The sequence below is a fragment of the Phocoena phocoena genome, chromosome 2 (genome assembly GCF_963924675.1).
Source record: "Phocoena phocoena chromosome 2, mPhoPho1.1, whole genome shotgun sequence".
NCBI classification, from domain to species: Eukaryota; Metazoa; Chordata; class Mammalia; order Artiodactyla; family Phocoenidae; genus Phocoena; species Phocoena phocoena.
In genome coordinates, this window is record NC_089220.1 from 114,346,817 (window position 1) to 114,374,809 (window position 27,993).

Consider the following 27,993-nt stretch of genomic DNA (forward strand, 5'->3'; position numbering starts at 1 on the left):
GACCCTTTCGGGGGCCAGAAGGGAAGCGCCAGCCCTCGGGTGGGGGGCAGTCAGGACTGGGGGTCGATATGGCTGGGGAATGAATGAATGAATGCCCAGCGACGGCGGCGGAGGAGGGTGATGGTGGACCACGGGAGGTATCCCGACGTGGGTGGGGGAGGTGCCCTCCACCTCCCTGGTACCGCCTGGATGTCCCTCATCCGACAGGTTCGAACCCCTCGCGCGAAGCGCCTACAGCCTGACATCCTGCCCCAACGCGAACACCTCTTAGCCCGGGAAGCGCCAGGGCCCGCGCGGCGCAGCTCTGAAGTGAAGCCCGCATTCCGGCGGGCCAGGAAGCGCCTGCCCCGCGGGTAGAACGCGCCGAGGCGCAGCGGCCTCCGGGTCCCGCCGGGCAGCGTCCCTTCGAGGCGGCCCCTGGGCCCTGGAGCCCGGTCCGTGGGTCGCAGCCCCTTACCTGCCCGCCTTGGCGGCCTCGCCCGGGCTCAGAGCAGTCATCGCGGAGCCTCTAGCAAGCGCCGGGGACCGCGCCGCAGGACCGAATGCCCACTCCCGACCGCCTCGGATGACACGCCCCCGACCGCCTATTGGCTGCTCGCACGGGACGGGCGCAGCCCATTGGTTGTTCCTCCCTCTCTCCAGATCCAGGTGGGGCCCCAAGCTCTGCTCGGATCCTACCCCGGAGGACGGCCTGGGTCTGCACGCTCTGCCCTTCCCAGCGAGAGCCTTGGGTGCCTGCTCCAGGTTCTCCCTCTTTAGCCATTTAGTCTCGGAGCCCGAAGCCCTTTGCAGAAACCCATCCCTCCCAAAACCTCCCAACGCTAAGCTCCAAGGCAGTTTCAATTTCTCTCCACACCAGAGAAGTGAGGACATGAGTAGGGAACACCAGTGGGAATTTTGAACAGCTCCGGAGCTGGAATGATTTCATGTGCTTTCCCGAGTTGGGGACTTTTCAGTGCCTCCCCAGGCAAAAATCTTTTGGAGGTGTCTGGAAAGGGACTGCAGATGGCCAGAAATCGAGTAGGAAAGCACAGGCAGAAGAGCTCAGTGTGACAATGAACCTGGCCTGTGGGCTCCTTCCCTCTTATCCCCACCAGGAAAGGCTTGGTCCTTCAGAGTGGTCAGGAGAGAGGAAAGGTGCAAGCCAGATTTAGTTCCATTCCCAACCCTCTCCCCCTTCCTTGACCCTGCTCTGTCATGGAGAGAGGACACTGGAAAACAGAAGGGGCACAAAGGGAGCCCAGGGCTCCACAAATATTCTGGAAACTGGGAGCAGAACTTGGGTCTCATATCAAGGGCCTCTACTGCAGGAAGACCTAAGGCGGAGGGGCAGGACAAGGGCCACTTCACTCCTGGTTTACCCATGAGCAGGAGGGAGGGGGCCTTGTTGCTGCCTTCTCCAATCTTTGGTCCAAATAAGCTGTTAAAATTTCCCCAGCTGCAGGAGCTTTTAGACCCCAGGGTGCTGAAAAGGGTAACCTATATTCTCAAGACAGTCAGCGACTGCTTCCCCAGCACCTCTGCACCCCAGGGAACAGGATGGCAGGTGGCCTGAGTTGTTACACAGGAGTACTCACCAGGAGCCGCAGGGCTCTTGCCATTTTCACCCTACTCGGAGGGCAGGGTTCAACCACCGGCCCCCCCATCAGAAAAGAGAGGAAACAGGTGCTTCAGCTGTTGTTTATTGACATACAGGTAGGCTCTATAGCAACAGGCCTGGAGGCGGCTGCAGTAGTGAGGGAAATGGAAGGTGGAGGGTGGAGTGTTTGTCTGCAGCAACAGTCGAGTGGAGTGAAGGAACAGAAGTGCACAGTGCACAAGGTGGGAGTGAGGGAGGCTGAGGGGACTGGAGAACCAAGTAAGGGCCAGGGCCAGAGTCTGCTTAAACTGGAACCTCTGCCCTATTCCCTAAGGCCCCTACTCTTAGCCGACTATCTCCTGATCCCACGCCGGGGCTGGGAGTTCTCTGGGTATCCATTTTCTACAGGAACTGAATCGAGTACACAAAGGAAGAGAAGCAGGAGCTGTTGCCCTCTATGTGAAGCTCTGGGGCCTCCAGTCCTGCCTGCACCCCTCCTTCGTCCCTTGATTGGATGGGGCCACATGACGGGTGGCCCAGCTCTGAACTACCCCACCCAAGCAGGGTCTTAAAAACAGCCGTGTTTCACAGAGGCATTAATCTTCTTCCCTGGCGTCCCAGCCCACCAGTGCCACACCACAGCCCCAAGTGAGCACTACAAGCATTGCTGGCCTAATGGATGGGTTGGGGAAGGGGGATGGGACAGGGGCTGGAGGAGGGGCTCCGGGGCCCATCACGGCACAGGAACTACACGCATGGTGTTGGTGAAGCCAGAACCAGGGCGCCACCCGGTCAGCACAATGACGACATCTCCCTTCTTGAAGAAGCCTCGGGCCTTGCCTGGAGGAAGAGAAGAGGGGCTGGTGAGTGAAGAATCAAGCGAAGAAGGTATGCACCTGGGAGACTGCCCCACAGTCGGAAGAAGCTAAGCAGGGCTGACGGGCCTTTACTCCCTTACACCACATGGTGGCGCTAGCCTCACAGCCCAGGCAAAGGGGATGAGGGAAGCCTTGATATATCCGTATGGCTCAGATGGCAGAGTTGGCAGGGACCTTTAGACATCATTCATTTTCTACTCTAGAGGGTGGAGAGCCCAGCCCAAGGTAACAGCTAGCTGCTTCCTCTCATCACATGATATCCTACTCTTATACTGGGACAAAGACCATATGAATACATAATTTGTACATGTGCTGGCTCCAAGTGTAGGAGCTCTGGCTAATTTTATGAAAAACCTCAATGATGAGCAGATGCCAAAGAATGGACAACCCCGATTATCGAGGATCCTTTGCTTTGGATCCTAGACTGGAAGAGAGTGAGGAGAGAACCTGGGGTGCTCAGCTCCACAACTCAAAGGCCCCTCTTCCCTCCTGGGCTCAGCCCAGGACTCCAGGGAATGGGATGAAGGATTCAGAGAACATTCCCAGTGAGGACAGCTAGGGCTCTTGCACCCAAAGGCCAACATGTTCCCCTTTCTATAGGGTCTCAGAGAGACCAAGTGGCTCAGGCACCTTCTCTTCTCCACCCCTCCACCTCTAGCCCTTGCTCCCAGCCACGCACCAACATTCATGGCCAAGTTCACCCGGAGGTCCACGTCCTCAGCCCAGGCCTCCTGCACTGGGTCCTTACACACCACAGGGAAGATGCCGCGGTACAGGTGGGCCTGGCGAGCTGTCTGGTGATTCCGGGTCACAGCAATGATGGGGGCCCGGGGGCGATATCTGGACACCTGATGTGCAGACCTGAGATGGGGGACAGGCAGACAAGACTGTTAAACAGTGTCCCAGGAAGCTCCTCAGGGCCTTCAGCAACAACTCACCCTCTAATCCAACTCCCTATGCCAGCCTGAGGCTCTCTGGCCATTTCAACATCTGCTGCCAAGACTGGGGTGGCTCATCATCCTGTATCTTCCACAGCACATAATTCTTCTTCATAGCTATGCTACCCATCTGCCCTACCCCGCTCCCAACAGGCCAGGGCCCCAGGGTCATGCCGACCCAGCAAGGTCAGTTTCCCCCACTTACCCCACATGGCCCGTACTTGGCAGCAGCTACAAGCCAAGCAACATGGGAATAGCACCTGACTCTTGACATTTGCAAGAAAACAGGAGCAGAGCCCACCAGTCCCCCTTGGAATCTACAACGCAAGTCTTCCCTATTGCTGTGCCCTCTCCTGACTCCACGTAACCCCCTGGGTCCCTGAAACAGTCCCAGCAACTGGGCTGTAGAGCCCCACAGTCAAACCTGAGTATCTAAGTGAGGCTTAGAAATACAGGTGGCTACCCAGGAGGCAAGACCAGGGGATGGGAGTGTCAGTGGGGGAGGCTCTGCCTGTGAAGGCCTCTGGAGGGGAGGGGACCCCTGTACAGCCCCAGCGCCAGGTGCTTCCTTCAGCACTGACACTGTACACGTGTGGCTGCAGATGTGCCTCGGGAGGTGGAGGGGCCTGCAGGGGGAACTGGGGCCTGGAAGGCAAGCTGTGAGGACTACTCAACAGGTGTCAGGGAAACTTAAGCCATGTCACAGCAGAGGGCGCCCTGCGTTAAGGCCTGGCCTCCATACAAGGCTTTCAGAGGGCAGCAAGCGCTAAAGCCAGGACTCACTGAGAGTGAAATCCCAGAAGCCTGGAGTTAAAAATAGCCAAGGAGCAAAGGCTGGACTTTTTCACAAAGGTCAACCCAAATGGTGGGAGCTTTTCATCCTGAGCCCTCTGCTGAGGGAATCTGCACACATCGTGTGTCCTAGTCCTAAAGGCAGTCCCACCTGCTGCTCCTTGGTACGTGGGGCTGCCTGTCTGCTCCTCTCCACCCGCCTCCTCCAGGAAACCCTAGCTGCCCTGTGGAGGAGGAGCACACCCCAGACCCAGGGAGGGAAGCACGACAGCCTAGTGATCTGGAAGGGACCCCGAGCCTGAGGCCGAGCAGAGGCCTCAGCCTGGATGCACGGCCCAAGTGCCAGCAACACACCACGCTGACCTTTCCTGGGCAGCACCCACTTGCCTTTGGGACTCAAAGACCGATGGGATGGGTGCACCAACCAAATAGCATGTCAGCAAACAGCACTAATTTTCCACACTGAACTTTTTAAAGAGCACACAGCAACTAGAATAAGCAAAACTGGTTACCCTTTACTTTTTGAGAAAAACAGCTTTTAAATATCAACCATTTGTCATCAGTCTGTCTGTCTATGTAATTAAGTCTCTAGTTCATCGTGAGGGTATAAACTTGCTTTGGACCCAAATGGTCTGACACGCCTATGAGTGCTGCCTGGGATCCTGTCCTTCAGGCCCAGGGCAGGGGTTCTGCTCGCTCCCAGAGCCTGGCCACGGGGCCAGGGGAGCTCTGTCCCTGCAGGGTCCCGGGCACAGGCTGAGGGGGTCTTACCTTGGCTTGGTGCCATCTGAGCACTGTTTAGTGCACTGCTCCCAGGACCCCCAAGGAAAGGTGCTGCTGAGCTGGGCGTTCCCAGGGAGCCGCTGCCACCTCCTACCTGCCAGACTTGGTGAGGACGATTATGGCCCCACTGCAGCACTTGAAGGACGCCTCCACGGCACCCACGGCGGCGGCTTCGGTGGGGTCACTGGTAATGGGCGACAGGCGGCGGAGTTCCTCAAATAATTGCAAATGGTAGATGGCAGCCTCTGCCTCACGGGCAATCTAGGGAGGGTCAACATCGGTCCAGAGGGACGAGAGGGGGACAGAGCTTTGTCAGAGCCGTGTCACACGGGAGAGGGAGGGGAAGAGTCGCACAGACAGCTGGTGAGGAGCATGTCCCTGGGTGCAGAGGCCAAGAAGAGCCCAATCGCTGGAGGCTCTGAGCTAAGCGAGATCCAGACTCGCAGGAACCAGCCCTTCACCAGGCGCCTGTGACGTCGCTGTGCCTGCCGAGCTGAAGGACCCTGCGGTCCTGGCCTGCCCTGACTCCCTGGCTAGCTTCCTGCAGGTGAGAGGAGAGGTCCTGAGTGCGGGCCCCAGGTGCAGGGCTGGGCCCTGGCTGTCTTCTAGAATGGCTGGAAGTTACCTGCCCTCAGGGCCCTACCTGCCAGACTCCGTCAGAACTATCAAAGCTGCCGCTAAACACTTATAAGAAGCCTCCACGCTGCCCATGGCCATGGCTTCCATGAGGTCTGTGGAGCGACTTGAGGCTCGCGCAAGTTCTTCAAACAGCTTGAGGTGGAACATGGCTGCCTCAGCCTCACGAGCTATCTGTAAGGTTTAGGGGGAGGGGAGGCAAGGAAGAGGGGAAGGTACCTTAGGTTAATTGGCTAAGTCTGTCCTTCAGGCAGATGCGAAGAGGCAGGGTGATGAAGGCCCACTTAGGGATGTGTGGAGGATTTCAAACATCAACTGCTACTGCTTCCCCTCCAACCGAGGGGAAATTGATTCTTCCGTTCTGGAAGGATCTATTGATCTTGGAAGGACTTTCTGATTGGCGGTGGAGGTGGAGGGAGATAATATGGTGGCAGGCTCTAGTGCCTGGGCATGGAAACATGCAGAGGCTGGGCCCCCGGGGCTCCCGGGCCTACACAGCTCCCTGGCAGGACTTGACCACGCTGCCTCATGAACACAGCTCACAGGAAGGAACAGGCCTCCCTCCTCACATGGCTGTCTGGTGGTTACTACCAGGCTTCATGCCTGGCCTCCATGCACACATGGAGTGCTTGCTTGGCTTCGGACACAGGGATGCTACCAGCCTGTCCAATGGCATGCCGTGCAAGCACACTGAGCAGTGCTGGAAAACTGAGGTCAGACAAAGCCAACGTCACGCGGCTTGACCGCGTTCTAAGCAGGCAGGTGGAAAATTGGCGAGCTTTGCCGTCAGGAGGAGTAGCCATGTGAAGAGAAAGGTGCCTGTGAAAACACGCAGGTAAGTTTAACAAGACATTTAATTAAATCAAATGATTAAAACACCCATGAGAAAGCCACTGAGTTATTTACAGACCACCTGGCTCAGATAACACCAAGAATTAGGAAGAAAATTTAAGCTTTAGAGGGTTATAATGCAATTACCAGCGTCTTAGAGAATGATGGGTGAGGGAAGAATCAGTAATACCACCTCATTAATTTGACAGGATAAGAAGATGAGTGACAGAATTTGCTAGGTTAACGGTTTTCTTCCTGCAAGAATGGAATGCATGCAGCCCAGAAGGACAGGAAACATGAACAGGAAGGAGAACCATACCTGGTACTGCCTAGCCCTTAGTTAAGGGACATCAACTGCATCAGTGAGATAAAGGAGAAAGCAGTGGACAGGTAAGAGGGGAAGCTGTTGGCCAGTGTTAACTGGTGACATGGACAGGAGAGGCCTGCACCAACTGGCCCAGACCCCATAACTTATCTCCTGAGCAGTGCCATGCAATCCCAGTCTTGCAGTTCTAAGGTGTCTGTCTGTTCAAAGGAAAGATTGGGGTATGGAAAAACAGACATGGGTTCAGAGCCCAGAGTCTGGTTCTTAGAAAGTGACCCCAGCACAGGCCCCACATGGATACCTGTCTTGATCTCCTGCTAGACCAAGTACCATGTTGCAGGAGAGAACATTAGCTTCAGAGTCAGCAGATCTGGGTCCAAACTCAAGCTGTATTACCATGTACCCTCATCTATAAAATGGGGTGACATCTATCTCACTGAGGTTATGGAGATTACGTCAAGCTACACAAGGACTTAACAGACATTTAATAATAGTAGTGAAATTTAACACTAAGGCTATAATTAAATATATCTAATTCATTTCATAAATAAGGCCTTGAGAGGTTAAATTTGGTACAGACATGAAAGTCCCTACAGTCTATGTGGTTTCATGGTTCCATAAATCAGGTCAAGGTCACTCTCGCACCTCGGAGACAATGGGGCCACACAACTAAGCAAGGCAGTTATAGAGAAGGGATGATGTGTGGAGACCCATAAACACAATGGCAGCCACTCTAGAGGGGAGAGGTTCAAGGTCCACTGTCCCCCAGGAGAGAGGAAGCACTCACCACTGGGGCAGTTGTGAGAATGACCATGAGCCCATAGTGCATGAGCATCTGTGACAGCAATCATGTCACACACACAGGGTGGCATATCAGCCAGGAAACACAGCTGTGCCAGGGACAGGGATTGGTCTCTACCAATTTCATTACGGGCAAATCCACCCAGGGTGCCAAGGACAGACCAGAAAACATCAGTAGTCAAGATGTCTTGTTTTATGCCTGAATAAGTATTTAATATAACTCTCATGTCTTCTCTGGAAGTCATCTAAGCCTAATAATCACATAGAAAATGAAGGAGGAAAGGACGATTATCTAGTCCAGACGTTCTTTTTGGGGGATTGTTTTAAATTTGCGGGAATGCAGGGGAGGGGGTGTCACACAAAGGGCTTGGGGTCCTTTGTTGGCTGGAAAGCGAATAGGAAGGTTAAAGAAACACTGTTTCAGGGTAGGAGGCAAGTTCACTGAGCTATACATTATCAACAGCGACCTAGGGCTGTTGTGAAAGTTCATTTGCAACACTCGTTTTCCCAGGCCTGATGACCCATCCTGTGTTAACTCTTCAGTAAGCTCTAGAGCAGGAGCAGCCAGGCTGCGGGACATGGCAGAGCGGGAGACCCTTGAAAAGCTAGCTCCCACAGGAGAAAGAGGAGTGGCCTCCAGGGCTCCTCCAGATGCTCTCACCCCAGGGCCAGGCGGGATCAGCCAGCCTTCCACCTGTTTCTATTTGTGGGCCTGCCACCCATCACTTAAACCCCACTTTTTAGTCTAGGGCGAGTGCAACAGCTCAGCAAAGCAGGCGCTGCTGCAGGCACCATGCAAGGCCAGCCTGCAGCCAAGTCAGTGCAGGCAACAGCCTCCAGTGCAGGCCCAGAGGCCCCCGTCGGGGAGGCACCTGGCTGGGGACAGGTGGGGAATCAAAATGGAAGCCAGACAGGACAGCTGCGAGCAGGAGCTCTTGGCCTTTCCCAGAACAGGGCAGAGGTACTCAGGTCCTCTAGGCTGTCCAGAGGAAGAGGTACAGATATCCCAGTACTTGAGCCAAGGGAAGGCTTCACAGTCCTGCAGACAGGGGTGAACTGTGCTATGGCTGATGAAGGTGGCCGCCTCCAGAACAGAAGGAACTAGGAGACGGGTGTGGGCAGGAAGGCAGAACAGAAAAAAAACAAGACACCTCCACGCCCCCAGCACACACCTCCTCATTCTGCTTGTAACTTGGAGGATAATAAAAGATCGTGGGCGCAGAAGCCTAAAAGGTGTCGCTCTGTGCCAGAGTTCACCTCCATCCCAGCCCCAGCCAGGGCAATGGGCGGGCCCCGAGAACTCACCAGGTGTTGCATGCGCACAGCTTCCAGCGGGTAGTCCCCTTTGGCCGTCTCTCCAGACAGCATAATGCAGTCGGCTCCATCCAGGACTGCATTGGCCACGTCACTGCCCTCAGCCCGAGTGGGGCGAGGCTTCTTGATCATGCTCTCCAGCATCTGGGAGGGGATGGGGTATTCGTGAGACGTGGCCTGGGCTGTCTTCAGACACAAACTGACCCCCTGGATCGTGTGTATGTGCACAGAGTACAGCTCCGTGTAGGTGCATGGGGGCAGGGGAGGGGTGGTGGGGTAGGGGGGAGGATACGTGTGTGTGTGTCTGTCTGTCTGTCTGTAACATGGGGCAGGGTCCATGCGAAGAGACCGGGTAGCCTCCAAAGCTTTCCTGTGCAAGGATGCAAACTCGGGAAGAGGCACATACCTGCGTGGCACAGATGACAGGCTTCCCAGCTCGGTTGCACCGCCCAATCACCATCTTCTGAGCAAGGAAGACCTTCTCTGCAGGAATCTCAATGCCTAGATCACCACGCGCCACCATGATCCCATCACTGGCTTCCAGGATCTCATCAAACCTGACAGGGAAGTTGGAAAGAGAGAGAGGTTATATGGAACAGAGGCCACAAGTAAGGTGAGGCAAAGGAAGTTTTCCTGGATTTCTCTGACTTAGCCGTCCTTGCACCAGGACAACTACCCACGACATCATGATGGATGCATGGAGGTGGTGGGGTGTTTCAGCTACTCCAGTCCCCCAAAGGGGGCCAACAGTTCTGCTTGTTGGGCTTCTTTGGCACCAGTATGGACACATCACTGGGGGAAAGGGGAGGGGACGAGGTCTCCTCCAAAGTCCTATGGACTCATTTCCTCTCCATCTGCATCTTATGAGGCCCCTCTTAAGGTGTCTCTCTACCATCTTCATTCCAGTTGGCACTTCCAGGGCAGAAAGGGAACCCAAGGTGGCTGACTGCTCCTGACACAAAGGTCCGTGGCCTCTCCCAGCCAAGGACACTTGAGGGCTGCTCCTTCAGGGGGCCCCCTCCAACTTGCTGAAAGCATGAGAATATGGCTTTGCCTGGCCTGGAGCCAAGGTCAGCAAGCACCCATGGCTTATCAGGATGGCACAGGGAGGACCCCAAATTTCCCGGTACAAAGGACATTGACACAAAGCTAAGGATGGAAAGGTCACAACAGGATGACTGCTCCCCCCACTCTTCCCAAGCACACACCTAATCCCCACAAGTAGGTGTGGGGTGTCAGCAGTGCTGGGTTCTAGTAGGGAAACAAAGAGGAACAGATGTCACCCAGCTGGCCTTACTCATATGGCCCTATCTGGTAAGCACTAGGGAGGTGGTGGACCTGCGCTGGGACAATGTGCCCCTGGAAGAGGACGGCATGCTTTCCCCTCAGAAGCAGATACCATGCCAGAGCTGGCCCGATCACCAAGCCGGCTGCTTTCTAAGGCAAGACAAGGAGGCCACACACTTCAGTGTCAACACCAGGCCCTGAGGCTTCCACAGGGCTCCCAAGGGAGGGAGTCCCTTCCTGAGAGCCTGCTGTCTTCCCCCTTGGTGGTCCACAATTCCAGCAAACACAGGCAGTGTCAGGAGCACAGCACAATGGCTCCTGAGCCTGGGAGCAGTGACCCTGTCCTCTCCAATGCTGGTCCCTGGGCTCATGGAACAACGTCAAGATGCTGGCACCCCAATCACCTGGGAAGTTTTTTTTCCTTGAAATACCAATGCCTTCCACTCCCCCTCGTAGGATATTCTGATTCACAGGATATATCATACTCTTCAGAGCTGGGCTGGGGCTGAAGGGGGCAGGGACAGTCGGGTGCACTTACCTCCGAACTCCCTCGTGATTCTCGATTTTGCTGATTATCTTGATATTCTTTCCTTTCTCTCCCAGGACCTTCCTGACTGCATGGACATCAGACGCCTTGCGGATGAAAGACGCGAACACCATATCCACATCCTGCTCTACCCCAAACTTCAGATCCTGGATGTCCTTTTCTGAGACGGCAGGCAGGTCCACAGCAGCCCCGGGTAGGTTCACACCCTTCTTGCTGCCCAAGGAGCCACCGTTCTCCACCTCCGTCACCAGGAAGTCAGGACCTGTGTGAAATGGAGTAAGTACGAGAGGCAGAGCCACAGGGGCAAAAGCGTCCTCACCAGGAAGCAGGCTCTCCCCAGTACAGAGAACTGGGAAACAGCACATGGTGGGTGCTGGAGCCACACTGCCAGGGTTCACATCCCAACTCCACTATCTGTGTAACCGTGGGCAAGTCAATTAACCGCTCTGTGCCTCAGGTAAATAGGGATAATAATATCTACTCCTAAGATGGTTTTAAAATTCAAACAAATTATCATGTAAGATGCTCAGAATAGTGCCTGGCACTTAAATGTTAGCTCTCATTCCCAGGCACACTCGAGTCTTCTATGTATCCTACTGAGGGGATGCAGGAGGGAAGCAGAAAGCCTACAGTAGTGAGAATGAGTAAAAAAGAAATCTCGGGAATTCTCTGGCAGTCCAGTGGTTAGGACTCCACGCTTTCACGGCAGACAGCCCAGGTTCGATCCCTGGTTGGGGAACTAAGATCCCACAAGCTGCACCGCAAAGCCAAAAAAAAAAAAGAAAGAAAAAAAGAAACCTTCTCATCTCCTCCCCAAGAGCTCAATTAAGTTGGAGTGAAATCTGTTTTTGAGGCTAGGAGTTTATTATAAAAGGAATTTCTGAGAATACAGAGACCCAATCTCACTGCCAGCCAAATAAGCTATCTTCTGCCAGAGAAACTTAAGAGACGGGAGCTGGTTTTAGACAATTAGACCCTAACTCCCGCGTACGTACCTTTCTGCTTCACCTGCAGAGAAATAAGGCCGTCATCCACGTAGATCTTGCTGCCCACATCCACCACCTTGCAGATGTTCTTGTAGTCCAGCCACAGAGTGTTCTCGTCACACTTTTCCATGTAGGCGTTATCCAGGGTGATCTTGAGTGTAGCTCCCTTCTTCAGCTCCACCTCGGCGGTGCCGCTCTACAGACAAGACAGTAAACCACAAGTCCAAAGAAGCCAGGCCCTCCTAGCGGGAGAAGACAAGCCCTTTCCTCTAGAGAACAAGGAGGAAATCTCAGCTGCAAATAACAATAAAGCCTTTTCCTTTGGAAAGAAATAATCAGACTGTCTAACTTAGTATATTTCAAGGAAATAACCCAAGAGAAACCTAGAATATTTTAGTTATACTATTTAATGATAGGGGAAAAGAGACAAAGAAATTGCTCCCCCAAGTTAGAGAGACTTGGAAGTAGGTTTGGAGTGTAAAAGAGGTTCCTTTCTAGTATTGTTTCTTAGCGAAGTAGATGAAATCAAGACCTCTTACAGTGACGGATAAAACTCTCATTTATAGACCTTAACTCTGAGAAACGTGGCTTCTGGCCGGGACAGACTGCTGAGGATGTCTCTGGGGTCCCCTGCGCCTTCCTCCAGCTTCTCCCCAGGATACTCACGCCTTTGATGAGCCCGGTTCGGATCTCGGGTCCTTTAGTGTCCAGGGCCACAGCCACCGGCCGGTAGAGAATAGGGTCGGAAGCAAAGCTTTCCGTGGCTTCACGCACGTTCTTGATGGTCTCTCTGTGGTACTGGGGGGAAGGAGGGGTGATGATAAGCGTCCTCCCACACACTAAGATCTAGGACCGGCACTGAAGCTGATCACTCAGGAAAGAGCTGTGGGTGTTCTAGACCTCTGCCTCCAGCGTATACCCTCACGCTGCCCACTCCCCGAGCATCCTCTACCGGCTTATGTCAACCTCCTTGGCCTCTACCCACTTGTACCACAGCCCTTACTCACTCTAAGGGCAAATCTTAGGAACTTCGGAATATTTACGTTTTGGTGGCAAGACATGTCAACAGAAAAGACGCTTGTCTCCTTTCTCCCCTTCTAGGATTCATCAAATGCCCTCAGCAAATAAAGCAGATGACTGGGGTAAAAAACCTAGGACTTGTATCTGGATAATACTGATCCGGCCATCAATGTCAGACTGATAGATTTGGTAATTTTGAGCTTTTCCTCTACTGATTACAACTGCAATTCAAACTCAGTTATTTATTTAAGCTAACGGTGGCCCAAGCTAAATAACTCACTGCTAAGGTCATGCAGGCCTGGTTCTGACAATCACTTCCTGCAGTCTGATTAGAAACGGAAGTGGAACAGGGAGAGGTGGGAATATGCCTTTCTCTGAACTAATTGACCTTTGCCATTTCTCACTTGCAACAAATCCTGGCTTCAATCTCGCCTCTGAAGCCCTTTCTCTTTTTCCATTTGCCATTCCTGTTTGACTAAAAAGGGACTCAGAGCCAAGACGTCAAAAGTTCTTCGTGCTATCAATATGGCATTGCTAGTAACAGAGGCTCCCAACTCAGCACTTTGTGGGCCTCGTCCTTCAATCACCTCTGTCCAGGAGAGCAGCACCTGACAACAGGAGGTGGGAAGGGACGGGTAAACTTGTTTCATCCATCAACGCTGTCCTTGTGGAAGGTTCTAAGTGTATGTTGCTTAAAAGGCAGTATTTCGGGCTTCCCTGGTGGCGCAGTGGTTGAGAGTCCGCCTGCCGATTCAGGGCACACGGGTTCGTGCCCCGGTCCAGGAAGATCCCACATGCCGCGGAGCGGCTGGGCCCATGAGCCATGGCCGCTAAGCCTGTGCTCCGCAACGGGAGAGGCCACAACAGTGAGAGACCCGCGTACCGCAAAAAAAAAAGGCAGCATTTCTGGCCGACATGGCATTATAGAACCACATTCAGTAAGAACACATCTTGCCCAAGAGAACTGCCAAAAGTGGGGGCTAGAGACACTGTGGCAAAGCTGTCAAAAGATCAGATGCAACAACAACAAAACCAAAAGATCAGATGCAGATGTGTGGATGTGGATGTCCCTCTGTCAGAGTGAGGGAGAAAAAGCAATTCCAACGCTCTGCTTAGAAGAGTATTTAAAATTGTCAAGAGCTGGTAAAGCATGTCCCAGCCACTCATCAAACTAAGACTGTTACATCATATAATTAACATTAGAACAATTTCAGATCAGTTTCCAAAACCCTGATCCCAGAGACCACACAGTTTTATCCTGGTCAAAAACCTCAAATTAAACCCACAAGATGGACTTGGGTGTTTTGTTTTGTTTTTTAATCCCAACTCTAATCTGGGAAGACGAGTTAAAGCACAGATAATCTCCAAATGCCTCTTGTAGTTTAAAAAAAACAAAATTTCTGAGTTAGCCCCGCTCCCGCAGGGGCAGATACCACTCGCCCTTGCCATTTCAGAGCTGTGTGGTATTATTTTACTGGATGGAAGAGGCCATAAAGCCTAGTTAAAGGTCAACTTCTTAAAATCTATTTCTGCTACTCCCCCTGCACACAGGAGACCCTGGCACAGGCCAGCAGTAGGGATCAGTTGTGAACTGACGTTCAGTGATGTCTTTAGTTCTCTCTTCGGACTAAGTTAACACTTGCAGGAATGCCTAGCGACTCCTGCCGAGGACGCCCTGCCTTTGGAAAATTACAGAATGTCATCCATGGATGTCTTAACCTGCCCAGGGTGCCTGCTGAGCCCAGTTCATCTAAACTTGGTCAGGCCCTCATGATATTTGGAGGCCGGATACCTGCCAGGCCATAAACTGTTTATGGAACATGGGTTAGAAAACCTACAATGAAGATTCTCATGTTTCCAGAAAGGAGGGATTCACCTCTTAGACTGCACTTCCTGAGGCTTTATTTTTAGCTGAAACTGAACACCAACTTCCAAATGCCAGAGGGCAACCCCTCACCTCCTGACCTTACAGGGTAGCATTTTCTTTATCCTGAACAGGAAATACAGAGGTCAAGAGGAGGGAAAGTTTACCTCACCCATTCCTCCTCTGTTAATACCAGGATGAAATCCCATGGCCTGTGGTTGAACCTGAAGGTTAGGCACTGTCCCTCAGGCAGGTCCCACACACCTCAAAATGAGTTTGTTCTGATCTTGGGAACAGAAGCACGAATGGAGCACTTCCCAATAGCTGCCACCTAGTCCCTGGGTAAGGTCCAACGAGTCAGGTCAGCTCATCAACAGCCCCAGCACTAAGACACTCCTACCAGACTGTTGGGGAAGTATGCTGACTTTATTTTATTTTAATGTACCAAAACCCCTGGGAAGGGACAGGCTGGGAACACAATGCTGATTAGGTAGGTATTACATGCCAGACAGTGTTAGTGCATTAGACCCAGTCTTCACTTGCAATAATGGAAACCCTTCTCCTGGACCTGCCCAGTTTATCTTGGGTCTAAACTAGGCCAGAATAACCTGCAGGGTAACTTACTGGTTCGTCACTGCAGTTATGAGCTGTTACAGAAACCCTGGGGCAGGAGTGTCAAGCTCCATGGGTTAGAGGAGTTTCCAGGAGAACCCTTGCACACTTTCCTTGGTGAGGGCTAATGGAGCACAGGTGTTGGGGAGAACCAGGGCCAATTACAAAGTAGGTCTTCTTTGCTTGAGGAGACCTGGCCACTTGAGATGGCAGGAGACGGGGAAAAGGAAGTAGGGATGGGCTGGTGAAGACAATCTTCCCGTTGGCTGTAAAACCCACACTTTCTTGCCCAGTCCACCCTGGCTAAATGAACACGAAATCCCCACCCCATTTCCTACAAGCTGCCCCAGTGGCCAAACTACCCAGCCGAGGCACACCTCATGAGTTCCATGAGAAAAGTTCAAACGAGCCACGTTCATTCCAGACTTAATCATCTCCTTCAGCATCTCCACTGATCGGGAAGCTGGGCCTAGTTTTAAAAAAAAAAAAAAGTTTTAAAGTCATTAAGTGTTAATTATCCAAAGGAGGAATAACACTAAGTTTGCTTCAATTTAAAGAACTCTTGATAATTTTTCCCCAAAATAATTCAAAATTCTTTAAAAAACATACACATGACTATTACTGTGCTAGCCTACTTTCTTGATTTAGAAGGACATCTCCCATTTCCTTCAAATTCTACAGGCTCCATCTAATTAGGAAAGCCTAGGCAAGTCTTGGCCAGCCCTCTATGCTCTCCCTGAAACCCAGACAGATGTCCAACTACAGAATTATGGTTGTACAGAGCATGTCAAAAAGATCCTTCCCTAGGTCTCTGAGATGCTCTGCTAAGGAAGATACCCTCTAAATTTTACCTTTAGCAGAATGCAGAAAGCATAAGAATTCTTTATTGCAAACTCCTCTGACCAGTTCTCATAAGAATCTCTGTAGCATCTTGCTCAGTACCCAGGTCTGCCACATTTATTTAGTCTTTTCAGGAGAGGAAAGGTCACTGTCTCAGGAAGCCCATGTTTCAGGGGGAGGGGGCACCCCCCCTCCACTCACCAATGGTGCAGATGATGCCGGTGTTCCGGGCCGTGATGGGCGGCGAGTCAATGTCCAGGCGGCACATGTGCTCCAGGAATGTGTCAGCCATGGCCGCGTGCAGCTGCTGGGTCTGAATGAAGGCAGTCCCGGCATCACTATGGGGCTTCGACATGGCTTCTGAGGTCTTGGGTCCAGGGGAGCTGAAGAGAGAGTAATCAGTGTGAGAAGCCTGAGGCGGCTATAATATACAGCTTGGCACAGGAAGCTGTTTCCTGCTTACACATTAACTCAACAAGCACACTTTGTTCAGAAGCCACAAGAAGCCCCGCCATGCTCTGGCTGTGTGGGTGCTCCTCAAGTCAGGCCACGGGCTCACGTTATTGTGAGCAAGTGGAAAAGACCTCAAAGAACAAGTTAAAACCACATACCCAACACGTGTACGGCCCAGGCATCCACTGTAAGCACACCTGCCTTACACTGGGCTAATATCTACCTCAACAACTTCCCTGCTAATCCTATAAAAATAACATCATTTTACATGCACTGCAGGAGCTTCCTCTAAAGGAAGTTGCAACCAATCTTCCAGGGATATAAAAACTCACCCCTAGTTTAGTACCTTGGTGAATCTAGATCTTTATATGAAAAGCTGTCTCAAAGCTACAAACATCTGCTATGGGGAGGGGCACCCACACTGCCTCTTAACAATCCCCACCCAAACCCAAAGTGACTCTCCTGGTCATAGAGACAACCACTATCCAGGCAGTCCTCCTAGTTCTAACCCACAGGACAACGTAAGTCCATTACTCAATTCATCCTAGGCTGGAGAGTAGGTCCCAGCCCACTGACAAGCAATAAAAACCAGTCCCTGGACAGGAAGCAAAGTTCAACCAGAACCCTGAATGCAAAATCTTTCATCCCAGGAATCTGTACCTAAAAATTACATATGGTACTTTTGGTCAGAAGGACTTTAGGACATGCAAAGCAATTTGCATCAAACCAAGGATAACCATAATGGTACCAGTCTGGCTCTAAAATTATTACAATTACATTAACAGGAGAGTTGCACTATGAAGAAATTAATGCTTGTCAAATCCTTCCCCCAGCTGATCTTCTAATGCACCACCCAATTCCCTAAGACTGACAAGTACACCACCCGCAGTGACAAAGACCATCTGTTCCAGGTAATTAATCAGCCCAGGTCACAATCCTGACCACGGGCACAACTGCCCCCGACCTTTGCTTTTCTTCATTACTGACTTTACAACTAAACTCACTCAGCCGGTTAGTTAGCTGATTACAGACAGAGACTTGAGAAGCTTCCAAGCAGTGTTTCAAGAACCATCAGGGAAGGATGTGAGCCAGAAGCCTGACATGCCTCATCAGAATGCCATTCCTTTCCTCAAGTTTTCAGACCAAGGGTTATTCCTTCTCAAATCCTTCGCCTAAGTGCTTCAGCCCAGGCTCAGGAACAAGCCCTTCTTTCGCCCTGTCCCACCGCCTCCTAAATCTCAGGGCTCCAAATCAAGGCACCCCATACATGTAACCCTTACTCTGTCTCCTCCTCCATCCCCGACTCTGTGGCCTCTCTGCGTGGCTCAAACAAAGCATGCATCTAAACCCATCTCTGCCACCCTCGAGAAGTCCAGAAAAGCCCAAGAAGCTTTGCGACCAGTTGTGAGTGAATTTCCTGTAAGCTATTGAAAACTGATGGCTACAAGTCCCCAGCTACAGAAACTAAATATTTAAAAACGAGAAAATAAGATACCAGCTAACTATTCCACATGGCATATATTACTGTTCCTTTCAGTATGTGTTTCCTAACTCCCTACAACATACCAGGTACCAAAATGAAAACATCCTCTCCTCCGTGACCTATTTGGTTTTGTATCCCTTAGCACCAAGTACTTGGGGTTATTCCAGTTGTTTACTGAATGATGCTTCAGAGTATCTTAATGCCTCTTTGTCAAAATCAAAGTTATACCTATGTCCCTTTCCCCACAAAATCCGAGGAATTTTTGAATTCCTGACAACACGGCCTGGGCAACCAGGGTCCCTTTACCTGCACTCACGGTTGAAGTAGGGTGTATATCGCTCCAGAGCACCTGGGCTTAGGTGAGTCTGGCTGTTAAGGGAACATTATTGAAGAGATGGTGCCTGGTGGCACACCAAGGCAACTGGAACACACAGGCCTTGCTGTGGCCTCCAGGCAAAGGGAGTCATCCAGTGCAAGGACTGTACTGTGATCTCAATGAGTGGGTTGAAGTGACTAACCCGACTCTTCTTAAAAATCATCAGTTGGGGCTTCCCTGGTGGCGCAGTGGTTGAGAGTCCGCCGGCCGATGCAAGGGACACAGGTTCGTGCCCTGGTCCAGGAATATCCCACATGCTGCGGAGCGGCTAGGCCTGTGAGCCATGGCCACTGAGCCTGTGCGTCCAGAGCCTGTGCTCCACAACGGGAGAGGCCACAACAGTGAGAGGCCCGCATACCGCAAAAAAAAAAAATCATCAATTGGATCTTCTCTAGACCTGAGACATTAGGGTCTCCTTGCAAAGATCCGGCTGGGGCCACTGATTATCGTGTTCTCTGGGCTTGGGCTTCCAGTGACATAATGCTCTTTTTTTGGCTCAGGGTGGCTCCTTGGTCCCACCTGCAAAGACTGCTCGGAGCTGAGAAAGGCTTGCCCTGCAGAACTGTACAAGGATTAAGGTAAAAGCTGAGTGCACCTAAAGCTCTTTGGGGTAATGGAGAAATTACCTTAAGAACCAGGTATCCAGGTAGTAGTAGGTAGTAGCTGTTCCTAGAGATTCATGTTTATAAGTGAAAACACAGAAGCCACCCAAGAAAATACCAAGAAACTGGTAACAGAAAATTTGCAGGTAAGACAGTTCTTAATGGCTCCTTTGCGATGCTTTATCCCCTCCTCTAACATCCCAAAGATTGCCTTCCTTTAAAGTCTCTTTAAACCTTGGTTTACTAACATTTCACTATTCTATACAAGAACCTGGTCCCTCTCCCTTTTCTTTGTCGGGGGGGGGGGGGGGGGCGGGGGGGGGGGCGCAGGAAGGGGCAATAAATTAAACATACATAACAGGACTGGAAGGATATCTAACAAAATATTATCAACATGTTATCTGGGTGGTAGGATTACAGCAAATTGCAAATTTCTTTCTTCTCCTTACTAAAAAATTTACTGATACTAAACACTTTCATAATAAGAAAAATTACAAATGTACCTCTTCTGAACATGATATATTTAAAAGCATCCTGGTAAAAGTGTTGGAATTAAAACAAATGTGAAGCTCCCCGTTCCATTATTCAACTGCTGCTCTAGGCACTTAAGGAATATTCTAAACACAGTAGAGGTGGGATAATGCATCTTAGGCCCTAGATCACAAATGCACTGCAGGATAGTTTCACTGACCTAAGAAGGTCAACCTTGGAATTCCCTGGTGGTCCAGTGGTTACAACTTGGCACTTTCACTGCTGGGCCTGGGTTCAATCCTGGTTGGGGAACTAAGATCCTGCAAGGCCACACAGCACAGCCAAAAAAAAAAAAAAAAAAAAAAAAGTCAACCTTGATCTATTCAGAATCTCAAAGTGCAAAAAGAAAAAACAAGGTTAATATGGTCCATAGGACTACTCTGTGCCAAAAAACCTGTTAGTCACATGCCCAAATCCAACAAAATTCTTTTCTTGTTTAGTCTGTCCTCAAGCATCAGAGCAAAATCTTTGTGACAAGGATATTCTGGTACAGAAGGGCTGCCTCAAGGACAGGAGATGCTATTAGCAGATACAATTATACTGGGCTCAAACACTAACCCTATTTCACCATCTCAAATTAAATCTGAGGGCTTCCCTGGTGGCTCAGTGGTTGAGAATCTGCCTGACAATTCAGGGGACAAAGGTTCGAGCCTGGTCTGGGAGGATCCCACATGCCGCGGAGCAACTAGGCCAGTGAGCCACAACTACTGAGGCTGCGCGTCTGGAGCCTGTGCTCTGCAACAAGAGAGGCCGCAATAGTGAGAGGCCCGCGCACCGCGATGAAGAGTGGCCCCCGCTTGCCGCAACTGGAGAAAGCCCTTGCACAGAAACGAAGATCCAACATAACCATAAATAAATAAATATTAAAAAAAAAAAAAATCTGAGGTCTGCAAGCTCTGATCTTTTGCTTACCCAGGTTACTAGGTACAAAAATAACAAGTGAAATTTTGTTTGAGTGCATTTGCACACCAGCAATCCAAAAGAGCTGGCTTGTCAGCAAGTCCATATTCCTACAAGATCTCACCACGTCCTTAAAGCCCTCTACCAAACTAGGGACTTCATGTCTCATGCCCAGGTCACCAACTAGTTTTCTATCCCCTCAGGCTCTGCCCCGAGCCTCCCTTGCAGGGAGGGTCAGGGCTCTCCTGCCCAATGAGCCTCTTCTCCGGAGCACAAGCTGCCCATCCTACCTAAAACACACTCTGGACTCTCCCCCAGCCCCTGGACAGCAGCCTCAGCGGTGGTTTCTCAGGGCGGGCCTCTAGGAAGAGCTGCCCTCCCTCCAGCTGGCTGTCTGCACGGTGCCTGCCAGCAGACGCGGCCAGCTCATGCCAGTCTGACTCACTACAGCACCCTCCTCTGCAGGAGGCACAGACATGCAGAGGCAACCTCCAGCCAGCCGTGGGAGCCCAGCATAGCCACTGATGGCAGCAAATGCTGTGCCCAGGTATGGGAGCCTTATTCTTGAGCCTGAGCTCCTGCTGTAGGACCTTCCTCAGAGCCATTTCTCCTCTGTGAGAAACGAGACATCAGAGGCCTTATTGTGTGTGGGCAGAAAGGACGGAGCAGGCACAGTCACAGCTCAGCCCCAGGGGGCCCTACTCCCACCTTGCCTTTCTCAAGTGGCTCCTGGCTCTTTAAAGCTATAGTTCTGTTTATGCCAGACACAATTCTTTGGTCACTCTTCAGAAACCTGAGGGTGAAAATCATAGAAGAAAAAATACCCAGCACCACTTAGTGTCAGTACTGTTGGCAGGTTGCCCTGGGAAAGAATCATGCTTCACTCCACCAATTCTAGCTTTCACAAAAGCCCACATCATTCTGCCCTAGTAAACCAGCCTGACCTATGAGCCCGCATCTGCATAAAATCTTTATTTAACCAGCCAGAGCTCCCTGCACCAATTTTTGCTCTGATGCCAATCTCACCATACAGACTAACTCAATAATGATGGCACCTGGTACCTATGATTGTGTTTCTCGCTCTGACATCCATTTGCTACCTACACCTCTTAAGTCTACAAGCCAGCATGAAGGTCTGATTCCCAAATCTTCAGAACACCAACATCCGTTAGAAAGTTTGCATCACAATGTGTTGGACAAGGCATTCAGGCCAGCCTGCTCTCTAGGAGCTCTGTTCCTAGATGATGGAGCAGAAAAATGTAATTCCCAAGACTGGCCCTAATCTGACTATGGTAACAAGAAGATCAAAATGGGTGCTGGGCCAGCCACAGAACCTAATAAGGTCTGAAGTGAATGGCTGTTCATCCTCATATACAGTTAGAGTAATGACAACAGTGTATTTGCATATGGAGTGGGGCGAGGACAAGCAGTTTTTAGCTAAGAGATGGGAGTTATATTAAGTCCATTCTACCCTCAGAAGGCCCAATAACAGAAAGCAAAGTCTGGTGTCACCAGGTTACACAAAACAAAATGAACCCACCTGTAGGTTCAAGTAAAATTCCCTTCTCTTTTATTCAGGGCTAGAACTAAGTGACAAACATTATAAGCAGGAGCCCAAGGTCCTATTTCAAATCCGAGTGTGCAATAGGGCACAAAAGCTGATATTAAATGAGCCTACCCCGCAAAAGGACCACTCAACTCCAGGGCAGGAAGTCCCGACAGAGAATCCTCTACCATCTCAGATGCCGAGGATTTGATCGCAGATGCTCGGAGAATAGAACTGGTTCAGTCTGAAGGAGGAAGTTTAGATGAACCTTTTGCTGTGTTGTGTTCCTTACTAGGCTTAAAATTATGAGGCAATGCTTCAGGGCACGATATTTACACTCTGGAAGCAGCAAGGAACCTGGGACACAGATTTAGGGCCTTTGCAAGCCAGGTACAACAGCAGGATGGGTGACGGCCTCAGCAAAGGGAGGCACTGGCTCAGCATTTAAAGGAAGAGCTGCCCTGTATCACAGCTGCAGGGAGAAGAAGGGGGGAGTGAAAGGAGGAAGGGCAGTGCCAGCTCTCCCAGAGCACTGACCTAGTTAGTATACCTGGTCTTCCTGCAGTAACCATCATAGGTTTGCTATTTTATTTTGTTTTGAACTAAAGAAAGAAATATTAACATCTGTATTTTTACCACCCAGAACTGACCATTAATATTTATCCAGGGAATTCCCTGGCAGTCCAGTGGTTAGCACTCTGCACTTTCACTGCCAAGGGCTTGGGTTCAATCCTTAGTTGGGGAACTAAGACCCCGCAAGCTGTGCGGTGCAGGCAAACAAGCTGCGAAGTGCAGCCAAAAGTTAAAAAAAAAATCCAGATTTTCTTTAGACCTAAAACAAAAATTTATCATTATATACAGGTCCATTCCTAGGTCCCTCCAACCCTTCCACATCCCATCATGAACTTTGATACCCAACCAGTGTCATGAATTTTGTATCCTTCTAGTTCATTTAAGGGTGTCTGTATCTATACTGAACCCTATGATATTGCTGTCTTCTAAAGTACCCTAAGTAATATACTGTAAGGCATCATCAAACAACTTGCTTTTCCAGCACATTTAAGATCTATCTAGTTGGTACACAGATCTAGTTAATTCATTTGAACTGCTATACTAGTCCAGTGCATAACTAGACCATTTATGTATTCCCTTACTGGCTGGTCATTTCCCCATTAAACCTAATTCTTCCTCATTAATCAATACTTATAACAACTCTCCTAGGACATGTCTCCTTGTGCAGGTGTGAGCTTCTATAACCAGAGATCAATTCCTGGGCCACAGGGTATGTTTATTTTCTATTTTACTAAATAGTGCTGAATTGCTCTCCAAAGTGGTTATATCCACTTACAACCAACCAGTAAAGTGATTTCTTGCCTTCCCACACATTTGTCAACACTTGATACTGTCAGACTCTTAAAATGTTTGCCCATCTGATGGGTGACATTTGTTAATCTGCTCTCTAATGTAATAACAAAAGAGAGATATCAGGTATCAGGATAGTTTTGTTTACCAAGTCTTCATTTCCCTGCCTCAACTAGATCAAAACTCCAGCACTCCTCCAAAATATGTACGACTTTGTCTCATATACCATGACTGACTCAGCTGACTGAGTAATTATTTTGCACTCATCACCTGAGATAGGACAGATACCAGTTGTCTAAAGTTAAATAAATGTTATCTGTTGGTTGATTAAATGTTTGGAAGGGCTGGGACTCCTTTCAGAGAATGTTTTTTTTTTCTTAAACTGCATCAGCTGAGCTGGTCCATACTCTGAAATGCTATAACCAGCAACCTCTGCCCTATCATATCTCGTCTTGGCATCTCCTCCACTAAAGCCCTTATCTGACCTCCAAACACAGCTTGCTGGCGTCAGGAAAGAGAGGCTTACAGTTCCCCAGGAGTTTTGCCTATAGAAAGAACTGGGAGAGGTAAGTCGCAGAGGCCACCAGAAGTACTGCAGGCTGGCTCTCCCTCCTACGTGCAGACCAGCACAAACCAATGAAGGAAAAACGGCTGCAAGGGCGGGGCTGCACCACTTGGTGGCCCTGCCAACCTCCCCTCCTAAGAAGAGCAGTAATAGCAGGAGGCCAAAAGGTAGAGCAGAGGCTGCCTGACCACCCAGGCTGGCTCACCTTCCCAAAACAGCTTCTTTAACAAAGCCCCAAATAATCAGCCTATTCATTTACCTAGTCTAAGTAAGGATGGCTTGTGGTTAAAGAAGAAGAAGAAGAAAAAAGAATGGTCTTCATTTTGTTCTATTCCTATCTGTATCAGAATTGATGCTTAAAGTGATGACTCAAGGTCCTATAAGACCATTCACGAAATAAATCACATATTTCACAAGATCCTCAACAGGGTTGCAAGAAAACTCTGCTCCCATGGACAACTCAGTCTTGCGGTGTACCAGTTAACTGGGGTTTGACTGTGGATAGTTTGAATGATTCAGAAATAAAGATAATATCAAATGAGTCATCTCCCCCTACCTTCACCTCAGTCTTAGCTCTTATCCAAAATAACACACCCTGGCGTGCCTTCATGAAAGCTGAAGAAAAATAAAAAACCCTGTAGTGCAAGTTTGTAATCAAGAGTTGCATTTTTTTTCTACCTTCCTGCTCTCAACCATTTCCTTATTTCTTCCACTGCCTCAACATTAATAAACAGCTTTAAGAAATAAAATGGCTTTTCCTGTGACCCCACATTAATGTCACAATACTCAAAGCACAGAAGCACCTCCCGTAAGGTGCTAGCTCTGTCTGGAGTAACAGCTACCAAACTTGCCAAATCACTGGGGCTGCAATTCTTAAAGACCCAATAATGCTCTTGGCTAAACTGTGAATTCAACACTAAAATTATTTACTTCTAATGCAGTGCTTAAAGTGAGAGCAGCTGCCCTAGACAGAAGACTAATGTCCATATACTTAGGCTCAAGTCCAGTAACTCAGAAATGAGTTCAAGGACATTCTTTAAGTCATCATTATTCATGTCCACTACAACCCGTATTCCCAAAATGGTTGCCATGCCCACTGCACGAGGCTCAGAAATATAGGTGTGCAGACTGTTATCACCTGGGCATGAGGCTCTGCCATGCTGCACCTAAGCGCAGTACAGAGAGCCTGGGGACCTCCACCAACCATCTGTCACTTAGTTGAGACACTTTTAACTGGGGGAAATGCATGCTTCATTATTTGACTCACTGAAAGGGGAGAGGGGACTTTTTAAGCCGGCAAAGACCACAATGCAGTTTCCCCACTCACCCAATGAAGAGAGTTCTCTTAAAAGCAGATAAATTCAAAGGTTGAGTCCTCTTCCTCAAAGCCTCCCCCACCTACACACACAGACCTGGTGATGGGTTACATATTCTTCCCCTCAGAACAGCCCACTGCATTCCCAACAGCATCCTCAGGCAACCTGAGGGCAAATTATTTGCTAACAATGCTGCAGAGTCCTGACCTAGGCCCTCCTCTCTACCCCAGGGAGTGGCCACACCCTCATTACGGCCAACAAGGAGCTACTGTCCTTTGCCTCTAATCCTAACCTCACACTTAACCAGCCGGCTGAGCAAATCCCAGAACCCTACCAAGAGTGGGTGGGAATGGAACAGGTGAAGATTTCAGTCTTGGGGTTCCAAGTTTGTTTCTACTCTTGTAGCCAAACACCAAAGGCTGCAAATTATCCCCCCTCCTGCCTTCCTTTGTCTAGAGGACCAAAGAGCCCCTGTTAGCAAGTGGAGAGTTGAAGAGTAACATTATTAGTTACTCTGTAAACACTGTACCAGGACCTTGGAGGGGACTGGTTTCCAGGAGATGTCTGCTATTTAGAGAGCCTGATTCCCAAAGATTAACTATGAGTATGTGGTTTGGAGATGGCAGACAGAAGAGGAGCCCTTGCACTCAATTACGATTTAAGTAATTGCGCTCAGTGACCAAAAGAATACATTTGGAGGCATCTCACCTGAGATTAGACACTGCACTGAGTATTCAACATATATCCATGTAGGTGTGTATATATCAACCAATCCTTTCAACAATCAAGAGGAAAAATGTTACAAGTTACACATGGGAAACAGATCCAGAGGCTGAACTCCCACCGTTACTCATGTCAGTATGTTAATGAGTTAAACCTGACCTAGAAAAAGCCTGTTTCCGACTTCCCAATGCCTCTGTCAATCATGCCCGGACCTCAACTATCAGGCCGATTTGTGCAGAGGAGGATCAGTGTCCTGGGCTTCAAGGACACAGATAAGAAGCCAAGGGACGCCTTTCCATTACTGGGTCTTTAAATAACCTTCAGACTGGAAGGTGCTTTCCTGCTTCTTCAAACCCAGTGTGAGGCCTCCTCCCCTCAACCCCCAGCAGGAAGTGTGTACTTTCCTCACAGCACTTACCACTGATAACTTTCATGTTCTTTCCCTAATTAGACGGTGAGTTCCGTGGGCTATAACCATTTTAGCCATCCTGGTGTCCACGCCGCTCCCCAAAACAGCTCTTTACACACGAGTTTTTATTGAGTGAATGCAGGCACGTGGCACACAAGCTCTTGACGTTTTTCTACTCTCCCCATAACCTGCTCCCACCCCAACCCGTGGCCTCTGCGCTCTACAATCAGCCGCATCTGTTAAGTAACATGAAGCAGAGGCGGGGAGCCAGGTGAGTGGCTCGAACGCAAGGAGGCCTCTGAGTAGCATGCGGAGGCTTGTCGGGCCAGAGATGGTGCTTGGCCGGTAACGGGCCCGAAGGTCAGTGGTCCGCGATCCCGCGGGGCGGGGCTCTGCAGGGCGGGTGCCGGGCCGCTACGTGCAGCCCCGCCTTGGCGGGATGGAGCCCAGTAACCTCCTAGGAGCAAGAGCAGCCCTGCGGCCGCCCCATCGTATTCAAGGCGGCACAAAACAGGAACGCGCCACCACAGGGCAGCCACCCTTTCTTCCTCGGCAGCGGGGAAGACCAAGAGTTACGTAACCCTCTAGCTGCGCCCCGGGCCGCCGCTGCATCTCCCCGCCGCACGCGAGCCAGCCCGCCCATCCGCAGACCACTGCACTTCGGGCGGTGACGCCGGGACGCGGGCCCGGGGCTGCAGGAGAGCCCGAGACTGGGGAACTCTGATGGAGAAGGGGACAGGACTGAGATGGGAGACCGAGGGGCGGGGGGGCGGGAGAGCAGGCGGACGTGACCAGAACAGAGGGGGAGGGGCGAGGACGCGGGTGGCGAGAAGGAGGCTGCAAAGAAGAGGGATGCGGTGGAGCGAACGTGACTAGAGAGGAGGGGGAGGGGCGGGAGCCAGGGCATGAATGGGGGTAGGTACGAGGAGGGGACAGAATCCGAATGGAGGAGGGACGGGGGAGCGAAGCTAAAGAAGGAGTTTCAAGGAGAGGTTACAAAGAAAGCATCAGAATAAGGGGGACACGGACAGAATGAAGACGAGAAGCGAGTATTAAGGGTGAAGGGGAGGAGACGAGCGTGGTGGGGGGGGGAGACTGAGGGAGAAAAGGATCAGATTAGGAGAGAATAAGGGGAGGAAGACGAGGATGGGACCAGACAGAAGAGGGAAATAAAGAGAGGGGAGGATGGGACCAGACTGGGGGTGGGGGAAGGTTAGGGACTGGGACAGAAATGGGGCTGGCTGACCCATCTGCCTTCGGAAGAAGCAGGAGCTGGGGGCTCTGAAGAGGAGGCCCTAGGCGCGAGCACCCTTTCTCGTCTCTTCAGACCCCAACCGGGTGAATCCAAGATGCCACGGATCCTGCGCCACACTGAGTGCGCAGGCGGGCCAGGATTCCGCACTGGCAGGGGCGACGGAGCCCCGGTGGGGACGGATGGCCCAATCTCTCCCATAGCTCACCTCCGACGTCGTCCGGCTCGGGATGCGCTGCTACCACTGGGAGGTCCGAAGGCTCGCAGCGCGTCGCTCCAGTGCGGGGATCAGCTATCTCAGCCTCAAGGTTATCCCAGCTAAAGGGCCGCCGCAATCCCTCCGCCGCCCCGCCCCCCACCCAATCCTGGTTCCCAGCTCGCGGGGCCCCGCCCCTCTGCGTCCTCGCCGGGTACAGTCACCTTCAGCAGGAGTGCTGAGGGG

General features: G+C 50.8%; 1 protein-coding gene across 4 annotated transcripts; it reads right to left on the reverse strand.

The window, feature by feature from the left end:
- Window positions 1-1,666: 1,666 nt before the first annotated feature.
- PKM (pyruvate kinase M1/2) lies at window positions 1,667-27,986 on the reverse strand. Of its 4 annotated transcripts, none has more exons than XM_065871392.1 (11): window positions 27,760-27,986; window positions 16,235-16,416; window positions 15,571-15,662; window positions 12,364-12,495; window positions 11,707-11,893; window positions 10,703-10,973; window positions 9,284-9,434; window positions 8,869-9,021; window positions 5,065-5,231; window positions 3,137-3,318; window positions 1,667-2,419 (listed from the first exon to the last, which is right to left on the reverse strand). In XM_065871392.1, exons 2-11 carry the CDS (start codon window positions 16,386-16,388, stop codon window positions 2,313-2,315), a joined length of 1,596 nt encoding a protein of 531 aa, XP_065727464.1. In that variant the 5' UTR covers window positions 16,389-16,416; window positions 27,760-27,986; the 3' UTR covers window positions 1,667-2,312. The 4 variants fall into 4 exon arrangements, with proteins under 4 accessions (XP_065727464.1, XP_065727465.1, XP_065727467.1 ...); XM_065871393.1 differs by lacking the exon at window positions 5,065-5,231 and adding an exon at window positions 5,614-5,780 and having other exon boundaries at window positions 27,760-27,865; XM_065871395.1 differs by lacking the exons at window positions 5,065-5,231; window positions 27,760-27,986 and adding exons at window positions 5,614-5,780; window positions 18,783-18,879 and having other exon boundaries at window positions 16,235-16,393.
- Window positions 27,987-27,993: the final 7 nt, after the last annotated feature.